Raw genomic sequence first — 16604 nt, 5'->3', positions numbered from 1 at the left:
TAGGAAATAAGCATTCAGCTGCTCAGAAAAATGAAGATGCTGCTCAGAGGTATAATTTCTGAGGAACAGTATGTGATATTTGTGTTGTTTTGCCTCATGTTGAAATTGCAGTCTCTGCTGCAGAGGCTTTGCTTTCTCAGAGTACCACGATTAACTTCAGTAAATCACCAGCATCAGCATCACATAGAGCATGTTTGGAGTGATGCTGTGTAACTTCTAACAGCACGCACATCTGAGCATTGTGTAATATACTAAAAGTTTATGATATAACATCCAAAATTGTATTTCCTTAGTCTGTAGTGCTTGCTTTTTGCTGTCTTCTTTACTAGTTCCTTTTTTTCCTGACAACACTCCATAAATAATTGTCCCAGGTTCTTTGTCCAGCCAGTTCTGGATTTCCTTCTTGCAAGAAAATGTAGGGAGTGTGTTGCAATATAGTAAGAGTCAATACTTTTCTTGACCAGCAAATAAAGCAAACCAATATAAAATATATAACCCTTTGTAATTGTAACTGAATTACTAGTCCAGTTACTTGTTGCTTTGTTTGGCCAACATGGTGTGATACAAAAAAATATAAGCTGTATCTCAGAAAAAAAGATAAAAATACAATTGGAAATTGTTTATGGAAATTTGCCCTCTGTGTCATTCAGTGTCTGTTCTGTTGCAGGAAAGCAGATCTGGAGGCTGCACTGAGAAACAAGATTGAATGTGAGAAAAAAGCCTTGGCTATTGTTGAGCAGCTCCTGGAAGAGGACATAACTGAAGAGTTCCTTCTAAATTGTGTAGGTGTTACAAGCTTTTATACTGTTTTGTATCTTAATGTGGTACTTTTTAAAGTTTTTGGAGCAATTTGCTGCAGTTTGAAATAGCTAAACCATTGATTCCCTCTTGTACCAGCTCTGGTAACAGTTTCCATATTTTTAAGGGTTCTGTAGTGAAAACATGCCCTAGTTTTGCAGGACTGTGTACATTGATGAATCCTCACCCTTCTATCACAGCCTTTGTTTATACCTCTGTGGTTCTGGACTGACGGGTGAACTGTAAAAATTTAGGTTCACATCACACCCTCTGTAAATTCACACAAAGTCTCTATAAGGCACCACAGTTATCTGGCAGCAGAGTTTTGCTGGAATGGTGTGATTATTCTTAAGAATAAGGTTGAAAAGGTTGTAAGTAGGCTGATTAATAGGTGTACAAAATGTGTGAATAGAGGAAAATTACAAAAATAGGTGCCACACTAGAGGCAAAACTGTGAAGGTTTTGTATATGTAAAAAAGAAATGCTGAGGTCTGTTTTCCTTCTCTCTTTACCCTTTTACCTCTTCTACTGTGTATGTTCTCAATGTTGTTTGTTAAACTTAACAGATAACTGTTAGAAAATTTAAGGTGTTTAAATGCTTAAGGGTTGTTTTGAGTACAAGTTTTCCAGTATTTGTTGTTGAACTACTTTCCTGTCATTTTAGGGAAAATGTATTACTCCATCTCACTATAAAGACGTTGTTGATGAGCGGTCTATCATCAAACTGTGTGGTTATCCTCTGTGTCAGAATAAGCTGCAAAATGTAAGTTGCTTCTCCTTAATGCTGTTATCAAAGGAATCTTTTCACAATTTTTATTCTCTTGCATTTTCTTTTTAATTTCAAACTTAGAATATTAAGCACAGATTACTGTCAAGTAAGGAGCTGGGCATTATATAATTCCATTTCAGTATAATCCTTCTAAAGTGAAAGGTGAAATTTGACCAGCAGACAGCAGTTATTATATGACAGAATAAGTTACTGTATGATCAGAATCACAATCTGTGTATCTTTTCTGACAGGGATAAAGATGAACAAGTTGTGGCTTCATGGCCTTCCTTTGTGAATGGGAAAACTTGGAAATCTTGTTCTGTCCGTGTAGCAACAGGTGTCTATGAAAAGATTGAAATGCAAAATAATACAATGCAGGGATATTGTTATGTGAATGCATATATATCTGCTATGAAAATGTGTGTCAACTGTGTCCCCCCTCTTTAGGTAGGATGTGTGAGAGCTTAAGCAGAACTCAGAGGTCAGTTAGATAACCTGTGATGTAATACCAGTGCTACATGTGCTTATCTGAAAACAATCTACTGATGTACAAAACAATTCACTGGTTTGGACTTCATCTATTTGCTTAGATGTTAATTTCAAAACTGTTACAGTTTGCATAAGTTCCTCTGGGTTTGTCTGGGTAGTGGTGGGGGTCTGACAGTTCAGCCTCACATGCATATAAATAGATGTGGATTAAGGAGGGACCTGTCTGTAACTGCTCAGCACTTACACACGAGGAAAGCTTCTGTCATGGCAGCTCCATTGTTTCATGTTCAGCACTGGTTTTCTTATAGCTGTGGAGCTGCCTTTTTCTGATTAATGAGATGTATATGATTAAAGATAAACTGCCATTCTTACATCTGGAAAGGTGCAACATCACAAGAACTGAGAGAAAAGGTGGTTGTAGTATGCAGTTCAGTTAAATAGAATATATTGCACATACCCAAATATGTGAATTAAGAATGAAGTTTTCTCTGTAGTCATGATGGAACTGACAGTCTTGCTGATGAAACTGTGTTGTTTTAGGTGCCAAAGCAGAAGTACAGAATTTCAACAAAAACGAACAGAGTTTATGATATCACTGAAAGAAAGGTATGGTAACAAGTGTATTTCTAGAACGTGTTTAATGGTGGCAACATCAGAAATGCATTTTGTGACAGCATTCATATAGTGGCTTGATTCAGAGGCAAATATGTGTGGTTCTTATGAAAATAATTTTCTCAAACGGTTGAAATTTTGTGTGCATTTCACTTCCTAGATGATATCTTTGGTGAGACAAAATCCATGTGTTTTCTAAGCTTAAACATAAGATGGAAAGTTTAACTTGGATAGGTGTTTGAATGTGGCACAGCTGATGTGTTAAAGGCATTTGTGAAGAAGTGTTCTTTATTTTGCTCCAGCACAGATGAGCTTTAGTAGGGTCAAAGTGAACATTCTTGTCAATCACTGAAGTTTGCAGTAATTCAGTACAAGTTACATCTTACATATCCCTTAGTGTTCTTTTTTGGGGAACATTTAGATTTCTTTTTTGAGGACTTTTCAACATAAAACCTAACTCTTCACAAAATGTTTCTTTCTGGAAGCATATTCACACGTGGTTGCATGACAGTCATCTTTGCCATTTCGCAGGATACACAATCACCTACAGGCAGGTAGACACTAAATTGTAACATAAATGTTTCCAGTTACAGAACAGATTTCTTCAGTGTCACTAGTATGCCTTCCTTTCCTCTGATTAAAACTCTGGGATACACAGAATTTTAGGAATTGCTTTCAAGAGCAATCAGGCAAGACTCCAACAAGAAGTGGGATGCTTTGTTTTCTCCCCTCATGATGCAAGTTTGCAAATAAATTTTTCAAAGTTGCTGCAGATTTTTAGGTGTTGTTCTAAGTATTACAAAATACCAGGCTCTGTTGCTAACAAAAATTGTCATTATTAGACATCTGAATTTTATTGTATGTCTTTCAAAGTGTGTGAACAGCATATTGGGTTATGGGTTCCTCTTTGAACAGTTTGGTTTGTTGGGGTTTCTTTAAAGTACTGTTATATAGAATCCAACACTGGTTTGCTTCTCATTGTGTAATTAAAGTGCAGGAAGCAGAAAAATGGGGAGGAAAGAAGCAGCTAAATGTGGCTTGTGCAGAATGGGATAGACCTATTTGATAGGTTGGGTTTTTAGGTAAATTAAAACCCTGGCCACAGGCTTGAAAAGAAACATGTATGGCTAGTTAATTTTACAGGCATTAAAAGAAATTACCTTTGTGCCTTTCTTTGTATTAAAGTTGACCTTAGTCGTGTTTTCTTGCTTTCTCTCGTTGCCAGTGCTTTTGCAGCAACTTTTGCTATAGAGCATCTAAATATTTTGAAGCTCAGATTTCCAAAAGCCCAGTGTGGATGAGAGAAGAAGAAAAGTAAGTATAATCTTATACATTCATTGCACCTTTTGAGAATATTATTTCTCTATGCATCTGCAGTGGTAATTAAGAGCTGCAGCTCATCAAAATGATTTGGCTGAAGCAGAAGTGGCTGATGTTAACATGTTAGCTTAGCATGGTGTTTGTTTTAAAAGTGTTGTAGCTGTATGGATTACAGTAATTGGCATGGTTCAGTACTACTCTCATCTACTTAGTAGATGTGACCATGTTAGTTTAGAGGGCAGACTAGTCAGAAAAACCAGTCAGCTCCTATTAACTTTAAAATGGACTGACTGGGATTGAATTTTTACAAACAGGTTGGAATAATCTTACTCTGTTACAAGAGATTTTCTAATTTTAGCACAGCACTTGGCATTGATCTTAAGCTTAGACAGTGAATGCTTGCATCTGAAAGCCAGTCTATAACATGAGGAGGTTTTATTATCCAATCTAAATTTCAGATTGCCTATTTCTTGTTCTTCCTGCAATACACATTTTGGAACAGTGTATGCAGTCCATGTTCCCATCTCAGAACACGGGCTTGCAAATAATCAATGGAGCCAATGGGTGTCACTGTTGAACAACAAAGACTGGCATAGGGAATGTTCAGCAAATTTACTCAGCTTTCATTCTCCAAGGTGCTACTTCTCATAGTCCCTGGGTTTCAACAAAAGAAACTAGCTGGAGTTAGATGTGTATGAAATACATGATCAAGCAGAGAAGAGCTTTAGAGCAGCCTCATCAGATCTGAGGTATTCTAGTAGGTAAAACTAGGCTCTCCATTACAAGTTTACGTTTACCAGTGCTTTTGAGGTAATGTTTTGCTGTCTTCAAGAAAAGTGTTTCTAAAATCTCCCTTTATACTTCACAACAAAAGTTCTTTTATGCCTGGCATAGTTAATTATTTATTGTGGGTGCTGGTGGGGAGGCAGTATTTTCTAAAAACAAACCAACAAACTCCCAGATAGTTCTTGGCTAGCTACACCTCTTTGCACAACCACATACATGTGCACACACCAATACACACTGACACAGTAGAATATTTTAAATTCCTTTGACAGAAGAGACTACAACCTCCACTTAAAACGCCAAAAAAGAATTATATGGAGCTAATAATTTAAATCACTCTATGTTATCACTGTTAGTTTCTAAATTCAGTTTATTGATATGAGTGGTGCAACTTCCTGCAGGGTCTTTTACATAATGAAAGGTGTTAGTACAGACTTGCATTTAGTGCCTGTTTAAAAGGTTTTCTTTTAAAGGTCTTTCTTTAAAAGGTCTGTCATAGGATACATTAGATTTTTAACTTTTGGTATTGGATAAGAGGAATAGGAATGTCATGCTGCCTCATAACTGAGGTAGATTAATTGCAAGTAGGGTTTTGGAAAGAAACTCTTCAGAATTTGTTTAGTAATATTTTAAGTTTCTGGAAACCTCTGAAAACTGTTTTCTTTAAAAAAATATATAACTTGACAGCCTAATTTTTAACAAAGTAAAATTTTAAATCAGTAAAAATATAATGAATATTCTTATTTTTACATTAATTTGAACATTTTCCTATCAATAGCCCAGAATTATTTTTACTATATGAACCTTATGATCTATGAGGATCTTGGCATGTTCACTTGTTTGAAGAAGAGACCAAAGGGTGATCTGAAAGCAGCACACAACTAGTTGAAAAAAGTTAGAAAGATTACAAAGCCAAGGTGTTCTTTTTGATGGCCACAGATAATCACATGAATGGTTCAGGTTGGACATTTGGAAAAATACTGTATTAAGGTTATGGTGGAATGAAACAGGATACTCAGCAATGTTTTGAAATCTCCGTCTTTGGAGGTTTTCAAGATCTAAACTTCATGAATTTGTGGCTGACCTAGCCCAGTGCTGGTGACAGTTGCATTTCAAGCAGGAGATCAGGCTAGGGCCTTCCAGAGGTCCTTTCTGACAAATCTTTGTGTGACTTGGTGACTGCATTAAATTGTGTTCACTGCAACAGCTTTGTGCTGCAGGCACACGAGTCACACTCCCTGAACACGTGCACAAACCTCCTCCTGCTAGCTTTGCTTTGAACAGAGGGTGTTGGACTAGAACATCCTCAGATGTCCCTTCCAAACTCAACAGTTTTTGTATTCATGTGTATTTCAAGACAATAGATTTAGCAGGCAAATGTTCATTCTCTTTTCTTTTTCCAGACCTCCAGACATAGAGCTGCTGAAGGAGGGACGGAGGTACACTGAACAATTTATTTTTGTTGTTATATGCACGTACAGCTAAAAATTTTAGCATCATAGCAGATGCAAAGGGAATCTTTGATTTGTTGTGTTGTAAAAAAGACCTTACTAGAGCCTATGCAAATTTTTTTTTCATTTTGTGATTCTAACCCAGCATATTTGATCTGTATGATTTAGTGTACAGCTGCTCTTGGATTGTGTGTCTTAATTGAGCCTGTTGAAATCTGAAACAAATACACTGTTTGTACTTTGAATATTTTATGCCATCTATTCTTTATAAAGAAAATTGTGCCAATTATATGTGATGAAAGCTTCTGTACTTCTTAATCTAAAAGGTTTATATGAGCCAAAATGAAATCATGCTACTCTGTCATCTCACTGTACCTCTCTGTGCATTGTGCAACTTTGCTTGTTTTCTTTAGCAACGCATTGCCATTAGGTGGCAAACTTATATATGCTGAAACAGCTCAGCTGTCCCCCTGATTTAAGGGTACTATATTCCTATACATGTTAGCATGCCTGTCTTCATTTTAAACTTGCACTATTCATGATGCTAAGTCTGACATTGTTCTGCTGTCTGTAATAATATCTTGTTTGTACTATTCTTTTCTAACTACCAATAATCAGCTGAGAACTCACTTGTCATTTTGATTGCAGACTAGTACAACTTAGAGTTCAAGAAGGCTTTTAGAAGAACACTCGTGATTCTTAAAGCAAAAAATTACACTTCTGTTATAAGGGGAAAAATGCTTTGTTTATCATTCTTACATGAGAATGAGAAACTATTGCAGTTAAAAGCCATTTCTTATTTCACTGATGACTTGTGTTTTCTATTGTAGTGGACGGTCTGGAGAAGAGGTGAAACTACGTGATGAAGTAATTAAAGCATCTGACATTGAAAACCCTAGGATATCTTCAGATCCATGTGAATCTGGTTCTCACGACACAGCCAGTGACAGCAGTACTGATACTGAACAAGAATTTATTTCTTCTGTCCTACCAGGAAGTCAGTCAAGTTCAGCCAGTTTTGCACAGCAACTGCACAGAAAAAGCATCCTCAAAAAGAAGCATGCTCAGAAAGTCCAGGCCAGCCCTAAAACTGAAGATGCCGGTGTGGTAGAAGCCACTGAACAACTCTCTCATTGTAAATTAGACACTCAGGAAGAAAGACACACTTGCTCTGTTCATAATGAAGTAACTGCACCACCTTCAGACAATACTGCTCCTGGGAAATCAAGTGCTTCAGAAGTCTTTGAAAATAGATGTGGATCACAGATAGTTTTTCTAGGTGTGAGCAAAAGAGGAGCAGAACATCTTAAAAGAGTATTAGCTAAGTCAACAGAACATAAAAACCCTGAACTGAGGCATCCAGTTAATTCTAAAGGCAGTTTACTAGATGTGCTTAGGCAAACACTTATGGAATGGAGAACTGAGGAAACTTTAAAATTTCTCTATGGCCCAAACTACACTTCTTTGGGCTCATCAGAGTGCATAGCATGTGTCAGCCAGGAGACTGAAGAGCTTGATGAGGATGACTTAGATACAGCTGATGATCTCAACACTGTTGCTGTAGGGGAATCTGAAAACAGTTTGAACTACTCTTTACCTTTCACAGGCTCAGGTGGAATAGTTAAGCCTGTGCCTAGTTATGAAAAATTAAAAGAAGAAACAGAGTTCCTAGAACTCCGAGTGAGAGAGTTCTATAAAGGAAGGTGTGTCTTGGCTGAGGAGGCAGCGAGGCAAGCGCAAGCAGGGGGACATCCAAGCAAAGACAAAGTAAGTGTCTGGTGTAACAGTGTGGAGGTTGTGTGAAGCCTGAATAGACCTTCAAAGAATTACTACTTTGTTTCTGCTGTCATAAGTGGATAAGTATCTCACATGGAGAAAGAGAAAGTACCATTAGCTGCATACTGTATGTTGCATCAGATTATGCAAGTGTCTGTCCATTGAAAAATGGTTGTTTGGGGTTGTCTTTTTCAGAGATAAGAGTTATTTGGTGTTTAAATATTTATTGATTGTCTGTGACTTTTTTGGTGTACTGACTTCAGTTAAACACTAGGTTATAGCTGTTAAAGTTTCTTGTCTAATGCAGGATGATCAACAGGAAGATCTCACCTTCCCACTTGTTGATTCAAATGCTCAAATGCAGATTAGGAGGCGAATTGTCCTTGAAAAACTGAGAAAAGCGTAAGTACCCTTTATTTTGGTGAATGTCAGTCTGAAGTTCATGCTTGTTCATCACTTTTTTTGTTTTAAGTAACAAATACATGCAAGGATGGGCCTGGCTCTTTCTGTGTGGCCCTAGTCATAGATGAAGCCCATTATTTCCCTGAAGGACTTACTTATTTCTGCAGCAGTCAGCTGTAGTGCAGTTGCAAGTGCCAGTTTGCACAGTCTGTAGGTACCAACTACTTAAGTTTAGACAGAAAAACTTGAAAATTATTGGGAGGAGTTCAAATACTTGTACATTAAGTATACTGTTACTTGTAAACAAATGCTTGTAATTGTTTAAGCATAGTTCTTACAAAGAGAGAGTTTCTAATGCATGTTAGGATGGCTGGTATCAGTATGCCTCTAGCTGCAACCACTAAAGGCCCTCAGAACTGGATCTTAAAACTTTGCAAACATCAGACCTACATTAAAGGGCTTTGGAGTCACACAGAAGAGATTAAGGCATTTCTGATGTAGCTGTTAGAATTATTAAATTGTCAAAGTTGGGAGGACCTTGAAAATATTCTCATTGTCAAGCCAGTGCAGATAAATGACTGAAGGTCATGATTCTGTTGTTTTTGGTAGGGGTATTTACTTTTCTTTCATTGTAGTTTGTGTTACCTAGCCAAACTAGGTTTTGCAGAAGCCTTTTTTTTTTAACTTAAAACCTCACAACCAACCCCCCATCTCCCATAAAAAGAAAATCCTTTCTGTTTTTCTCTACCTGCACCATGTGTGGATAGGCCACAAATATGGAATCAAACCATCCCCCAAGTGTATTGTCAGTAAATGTTGATTGTTTTAAATTTCCTGAGCTGATGCAGTTGTTCTGTCACAATCAAGAGATAATTTTCCTTGTGATAAAGCAATGAATATGCCCAGCATCATAAGAATCCTGTGTTCAGTGTTTGTAAAACATGCAGTCTTCCAGAATACTGATGCAGTAAGTGTTATGTGCATATAAATGCAAATCACTGGATATTCAAATACAAGAGAATTTTAACTATTTAACAAGTAAATAGAGGCAAATTTTAATCCTAAATGTGAAAAACAAAGGATGTTATTTCCATCATTTGGGAATGCTGACAACTGGTTAAAGAGTATGTGCAGTTTGTGTGGTCTATCCTTTTTATGCACAGATAAGTAAGGAGAAAAACTGTCTTTTTCTTTCTTTTGAATTTTTCTGGTAACTGTCATGTAGATTTCATCTACCAATCTCACAGTGGACTGACATTTCTGTTGCATCTGTGTGAGTCTGAGGTTAGCAGGTATATTATGTGTGAATACCCCATTTAGACAAGCAGCTTCCTTTTGTATTGTTATTTTTGAGCCAAGTAAATATAAACCTTCAAAAAAAATTTATAAGGCCTGTAGTTCTAATCCTCATAACTGTAAAAATACTTTTTCAGAACTGAAAGGTGAAACTAGTAAGTATATGTTTGTAGAATTATATTTAAATCTTCACATTCACACAGAACTAGAGCTTCTTATTTTTAAAAACAAGTGGCTGTGAAGTGAAGATTTTGGCTCAAACAGCGCACAGAGAGAGCTGAAATGAAAACTAGAGGCCTGACCTGCTGCACAGAAGTCAATCTCTTTTCCTTTTTACTAACCTTGATAAGCTTTGGTAGAAAGCCTACTTCAGAAGAAATGAGAAAGAGAGGAAAATGTATAGTGACTGGTGTCTTTTGCCTTCTAGATTATCTGCAGTTTTGGGCCCTCTTCACATTGCTTCAGGTGATGTCTACACAGAGCTAAAAAATCTTGTCAAAACTTTCCGGTGAGTATTGGTCTTTACTTGGAGATTTTTATAAATTGATGATTTAAACTTGCTGTTGAATGATTTGTGATTTGGGCACAGAGAGGAGGGCCCTACTGCAGATTTGCCCTTCTCTTGCTGTGTGTTCATGTAGGTGATGTCACGTTCCCTGTGGACTAACAAGTCAGCCCTTTCCCTGCTCCTGACAGTGGCTAGGTCACCAGGAGTATTTGTAGATTTTTAAAAACTAGGCCAGTGGTCTCTGGAGGATGTTGGTAAGTCTTTTAAAGGTTCTGCTACCTCGTCACCTCCTATTAAGCGTGAGTTTCTGAGATCTGTCCCTTTCTTTTGCTCTAGCTCCCTGCAGCTGGGCTAAATGGTTTTAAACTGATTAATAATTTTTACCACTAACTTCTAGAGTCAGTCAGTTGGATCTGTCTTGTTCCTGATTTCAAAGGGAAGTAGATCTAGTGGGCACTTCCATCACCATAGGTGAAGCTTCTGCTTCAGTCAGTAGAACTAAAGACAATATTTGGAAATAGTGAGATAAAGAAGGAGGGAAAAGAGAATGGTAACTTCTCTGAACATTTTTAGGTTTTCTTTGGAAGACAACTCTCATAACCTGGACCTAGATTGTGTCCTTCATCCTCAAGTATTGGCAGAAAAAAAGCAATAGCAGTTGCTAACTGTGTGTACATTGTCACTCTTGAAACATCCTTTGCACATCCTCAACCTGCATGAGGTTTACATGAGTTTTCCAAAACTCATTCATGTAGCACTTGCCACAAGGAATCTGGGCTTTGGTGAATAGAAACCAGCTCTACCCAATTTCTTATGATTTAATGCTGTGTGTGGAAGGACACCACTAAAACACAGATGTCTGTCTGCAAGATTTCTTCCTGTGGAAGATTCTCTCTTCCTTTCTGGTAACTCTGTGCATGATCTCTTTTAAATAAAAACATTGATACTATGTGAATTTGTTTCTGTGATTGTAGTCTTTTAAGTTCTGACTTGCCTTTTAGTTTAACAACACCACTGAAACCAGTGAAAATGTTTTTGCATATAGTGTATAGATACCTATTGTTTGAGAAAGATCTTAGTGTCTTAAAACAGTTTAGTTGCTCTGCAGTTTAAATACTTAGCAGTCACTTCAGTTTATGGATTGATAAAAGTGGAGAAACTATATTTGGTGTCTTTCAAACTACTTTTTAATGATTGATTATCTAAGAAGGCCCAGAGGTTCTCAAAAACAGAGCTTCTATTTTAAATTACTTTAGCTATTCAGAGACAATGGGGCGTGAATATAAAGTTGTCAGTGGTTTATAGCAAATGAGACTTGAAACCAAAAGAGACTTCTAAAACACATACGTGTATCTGTATGTATATACACACACACTTGTGGGTTTACAGCATAGAACCACATCAGATTTATTTGGACTTTAACCCAATACCTGGTTCATGCAGCAGTAGTTCATCATAATTTAAAGATCTCCCCTAATCTGTTTTGATCTCTTAGATAACACTTTGTGAGTTTATTTTTTGTGTCATTTTTCTTAGGAAGTAAGTTGAAGGTAATGGTAGCAACTTCTTGGGGTTCTCTTACTGTGAAGGCTCCAGATCAAGCTGCTTAGAAATTCAGGATTCTGGGTGGGGGATGGTTAAAGATATTTGTGGGCACTATACAAGAATTTTAAAAGCCTTAATATAATATATATCTCAAAATAAAGGGAGTTTTGTTGTCACTCATAGCAAAATAATACAAAAATACAGGAAATAGGGAAGAATAAAAACCTTTGGGCCCTTTTTCTGTCTTGCATTACTGATGTGGAGGGGTCTGTTGGTACAAAAGAGCTAGCTCATGGATATTAAGGTGAAGGCATAGACTTGAATGTCCAGTTTGGTACACAGGTTTAAGTTTATTTACTATTAGTAGTCTCTTAAATTTTGGACTGAATGCTTTGGCAGGGAGACTTGGCATAAATTTTAAATGGTATTTGTATTTACAGGGTATAGAAATTCAAATGTTACTTTCTTTCTTAATGTTGTTCTAATGCTTAATGACAATGGAAAAGCACTGATAAATGCTCGTGCTCTTTCCTGCTTTTTGTACTGTAGATATTTGAGGCTGAAGAGCTTGCCAAAAAGGGTAGCAGATAAAACACATGGCTGTAGTAGGGCTTAGCTGAAGAAGGGTAAAAGAGCATGTGGTGAACTCAGCAACAACGATTTTCAGCTCCATTGGTTTTTAAAGGAACACTTGCAGTTCAGCCTCCTTTGGGCAGCATTTATTCAATCACCACTGCTAAGAAACACACTAGAGAGATCTCAAGAGACATTTTAGAATGGTTAGAGCTCTTCCCAAACAAAGTCCCTCAGTGCCTGTAAGCTTTTGTTACGAAAACTGAGATGTCAAATAATTCTCCAGAGTGTGTAAGGGTACTTTGTTAAAAGATCTAGAGAAAATTAGCTTCTTATATATAAATTGAGGATAAATGATTTTGAATGTGTGGTTGGGTTTTTTAAAGGCATAATACTTCCTTTTGAAAATAGGATTTCATCTGTATTTTATGGTTGTGAGTATTTTAATTCCCCTTATGGGGCTTGTCATTGACATTGAACTCTACCGATGAATCAGATGTGAGATGTGTTCAAGACTTCTTGTTACAACTTGGTTTTGTCATGTGTCCAAGACAGTCTTTTAGCTTTTATGTATCCTGAATATATGTTATCTGGTTTATACACTTATTTATACCTATTTTAGTATTACCCTTGTTAAGTGGAATTTTGAGTTCTGGGTTTCAAGTCAATAATTAGAACTTGGTCATAGATGAAGTTCTGTGTGGAAATAGGGGTGTATCAGGTTGTTAATGATGTTTTCTCAAGTAATTAGGTTTCTCTCAAAAGAAACCTGAAGTTAAATAGTGACTTATTTTTGCTGGTTGTCATCAAACTAAATGATATTACAGTATGTAAATATGTTGCTGTTTTCCAGGAGGTAGAAAAGCTGTCTTTTATGGTTGAATTGGTTGAGTTGAAACCTAAAGAAAAACACCATATGCTTCAGTATTTGCCTGTGCTGCCCTGGGTTAGTTAAACTTCACTCATCTTAGTGTAAATTTTGGAAAAAATACAGCTAGCTGAGATCCCCTGAAGTCACAGCTTTGCATCCTAATGCCTTGAAATCAGTTTACAGATTTACAGAATGGACAGATCCTTGAAGTGCAGCTATATATGCCCATACCTGGGAAACTGAACGTAGGATGTAGGCTGCTGCATTTGCAAATATGCTGGATTTACTGGTTTTATTTACTCTGGATTCCTACAATTTCCCTATTGGAATTCTCTTGCTTTGCAGGCTGGGCACGAGTCAGTTATCAGGAGGTCATTTGAGATGGAATTTTTATGCATCTTTCTCTAGGCCCTTACCCTGGAAGCTTCTGCCACTTGGATCCACGTGCTCAGTCAGGCTCCCTCACAGTGTGAAAATGGCCTGGGTGCTGCTGGGTGGCTGCAGCGTGTCTTGCTGCAGGGAACCACAAGACCCACAAACCAGCAACTGAGCAACCCACACAGCTATTTGGGATCATCCAACTTTCCTAGCTTGTGTATCCTGCCCTAGGCAAGAAAGTGGGCACATGGCACATTCTGTTTTGGGAAGTTGCATATTGTTTTCTTTCTCTAGGTAGGTGAGGGAGAATTTGGCCAAACTCTTTGAACAGAAAAGATTTCACTGCAAAACTGAAATCAGACACACAAAGTTTTGTACAGTTTTAACATTTCCACAATATATTTTTAGAATAGAAATCTAGTGACCTCTTTCATGGATTGTTCTGAAGTAACAGTTTTGGCTAGAGGCAAGACAAAGAATTAATGAACCATTTCTACAGAGGCCCTGCAGTTGCCTGTTGTCAGAAAGCTTTGCTCTTCAGAGGCCTTGGTGTTGACACAGAGCTTGTTTAAAGTGACTGCCCTTCTACTGCTCCTTATTATTTAAGGCTTCACACCTGTAGGTTGCTTGCTTTACTCTGCCCTCTCTGAAATGTTTGGTTTTTTCCAGCTGCACAAGTGTTTTCAGCTGCACGGGTGTACTGAGAGGTTACTGAGTTGCAGAAGCCTGACTGTTCATCCAGTGCAGTGGCTGTACCACATCAGCAGATCCATACTGCTGTGTCCTGCTGGTTATCTGTGTCTTTTGACTACCTCCTTCAGAAATAGCATATTGATGGCAATGACTAGTGTTCAGACCTTGCCAATCAATACTAACATTGAATAAGAGTTAATTGACACAAATAACTGCATCTCTCAGTTTGTGTACAAGAATGACACCTTCCTGTGCTCTAATCAATAATAACTCCTTGTAAAGCATTGAAATAAAGCTGCTTTCTCTATTTGACAGAGTTTCCCCAGGTGGCTTGGAGCTGTCTCTTTCATTATGTCTCATCATAACAGATTAACTGGAATGTTACATATGAATTGCCTGTCAAGATGATTCCATCAGGCATTTCTTGGTAGTGTTTATCACTGTCATCAGTGTTGAGTCAAGATGTTCAGCCTTTGTTTAGTCTCTTATTCAGTTTACCAGGTACAAACTTTGTTGCCAGCTAAATCCATTGGCTATTTCAAACAATAATTGCTAAAATTAACCTTTTAATAACAAATGTCATCAGTATTTGCCAGAACTCTTGGTTCTGGTTTGATGTGACAATTCCTTTGTATGTAGTGCAAAACACTGTTTTTCCTTTCATACTTGAACAAAACTCAGATTGTTGAGACACAGACTCATCAGAGAATTGTCACTGCCTCCTTATAAAATTCAGTCTGTGTCCACATCAGCTTTTACAACAAATCTGGATCTGAAGCCAATAGGAGAGAAACTAAGTGTAAGAAGGTCCATTTTTGAGAACTCATGTCAGTTCTGGAGAATTTCCCAGGGGTTTGAGTGAGAGCTGGGCCCTCATAGCAGCCAGGACTATTTGTGAGCAATTTAAAAGAAATAGCTTCTGCTCAGTCTTCCCCATCCAACTTTCATATTAAAAAGGGGACATTGAAAATTCTGCAGTTCCTCCATTAGAGGATGACAGAAGCTTAAGAGCTGGTGAATTGGTCAGATACATCTGTAACTGCTTCTTTTTAACTCGGTGTATTAATTGTAGACTTAAAATTCAGCTGTTAAGATCCGCTTACTTTTACTTTTAAATGTACTGACTTTTTAAAAATTATTTTTCAGGTTAACAAGCAGAAATATTATACACAGAATGCCTGAATGGACTCTCATTGCTATTGTTTTGTTATCTGTGTAAGTACCCTTAAATGTCAAATATTCTTATGTGCATCTGTCTTATTAGCCTCTTGGAACAAGAAGTAAAAGAAAAGAAAGATTTCATGGAACTAACTGTGGAATCAACAGAAATATTTCTTTCATGCAAATGAACAAAATTTTCTTGGCATATTGTCAAGGGGGACAATTGTTCCCCTTGCATCAAATGTTATCAATGGACAAATTGATGTTAAAAAAAGAAGAAAAACTAAGCTTTAGGGGGTTTTAAAGAGACCTTGCAGGATGAAGTAGGAGAGTAGGAGTATAATTCACCCTCTTCCATTTGCTGCTGACATGCATTTTTCCCCTCTCTGACATTAGGATAAAATGACATGTGTATTGTGTTGTTTGGATTTGGCATAACTGTTAGGCTTTTCATTTCTCATTTTGCTTCTAATTACTTTAAAGATTTCACTTTTTTGATTAAACTCAAGTTATTTCTCTAAAGATATGTGTGCTTCTAAATATGTATAAGTATTCTAGCAAACTTCTTTTAGAGGGAAAATTTCTTTTAGCAGGAGAATTCCTCCCAAGGAATACTGGCAACCAGTATTTTATTTTTATGAGGATTAGCTTTGTTGGTTAAGTACCACAGTGCCTACAATCCTCCTTAGCTTTGTTTTACTTACTGTATAATTAAATTCTTTACAATAATTTCCCTAATGAGAAGCCTGATTGTATTACAGTGTCTTTCAGTACTTCTATGCAGAAGCGTGATCTATAAAAGCTGTACTCATATGCATCAAGTGAAATGAGTTCCTTAATTAGTATTTTGCAGATTCGTGTGCTTTTCTGAGGTTAAAGACACAAATTTTGCAGTGCATTAAACAGACACAAATTTGTATTAAAAGGTGAACTAATGTTAAATGTTTAAGAAATCACTGGTGGTTTCACAGTGTGAGGCTCTGCCTTCCATTAGGGTTAAACCATCAATCAATCTTTGTATGTCTTGAGCTTGAATTACGAGATTGCAAAAATCTTTATTTCCGAGTCTGTTCATGACTGCGCTGCTGCTGCTGCTTCTTTTGGGCTTCCTGGGTCACTGGAGCCTGTAGGACAGAGAGCTACTTAGAGACATTCACAGGTCAGGAAGTATTGTGG

General features: G+C 37.2%; 2 protein-coding genes across 12 annotated transcripts in view; one reads left to right on the top strand and one right to left on the bottom strand.

Moving 5' to 3' along the window:
• The window catches only part of GLMN (glomulin, FKBP associated protein), a 74491-nt gene that overhangs the window by 18953 nt on the left and 38934 nt on the right, over positions 1–16604 (bottom strand). The gene's annotated exons all lie outside the window — the stretch shown is intronic.
• Positions 1–16604, top strand: part of RPAP2 (RNA polymerase II associated protein 2) — a 37263-nt gene that overhangs the window by 954 nt on the left and 19705 nt on the right. For 4 of the 5 annotated variants that reach the window (XR_010366355.1, XM_064428264.1, XM_064428268.1 and 1 more), the window contains exons 2-11: positions 4–49; positions 668–782; positions 1463–1561; positions 2597–2662; positions 3894–3982; positions 6178–6213; positions 7056–7992; positions 8309–8403; positions 10127–10207; positions 15414–15482. Coding sequence is in view for 4 of the 5 variants with exons in the window: in XM_064428264.1 (XP_064284334.1) it covers positions 4–49; positions 668–782; positions 1463–1561; positions 2597–2662; positions 3894–3982; positions 6178–6213; positions 7056–7992; positions 8309–8403; positions 10127–10207; positions 15414–15482 (1633 nt within the window). In the remaining variant the exon portion in view is untranslated. Of the gene's footprint in view, positions 1–3; positions 69–667; positions 783–1462; positions 1562–2596; positions 2663–3893; positions 3983–6177; positions 6214–7055; positions 7993–8308; positions 8404–10126; positions 10208–15413; positions 15483–16604 lie in introns of those variants that run through there. The other variant, XM_064428265.1, reaches the window with a different exon arrangement.

This window comes from Passer domesticus, chromosome 7, assembly GCF_036417665.1.
Source record: "Passer domesticus isolate bPasDom1 chromosome 7, bPasDom1.hap1, whole genome shotgun sequence".
In the NCBI taxonomy this organism is placed as follows: domain Eukaryota; kingdom Metazoa; phylum Chordata; class Aves; order Passeriformes; family Passeridae; genus Passer; species Passer domesticus.
The sequence above is the reverse complement of the archived record's forward strand: the minus strand, read 5'-3'. Positions and strand labels throughout refer to the sequence as shown.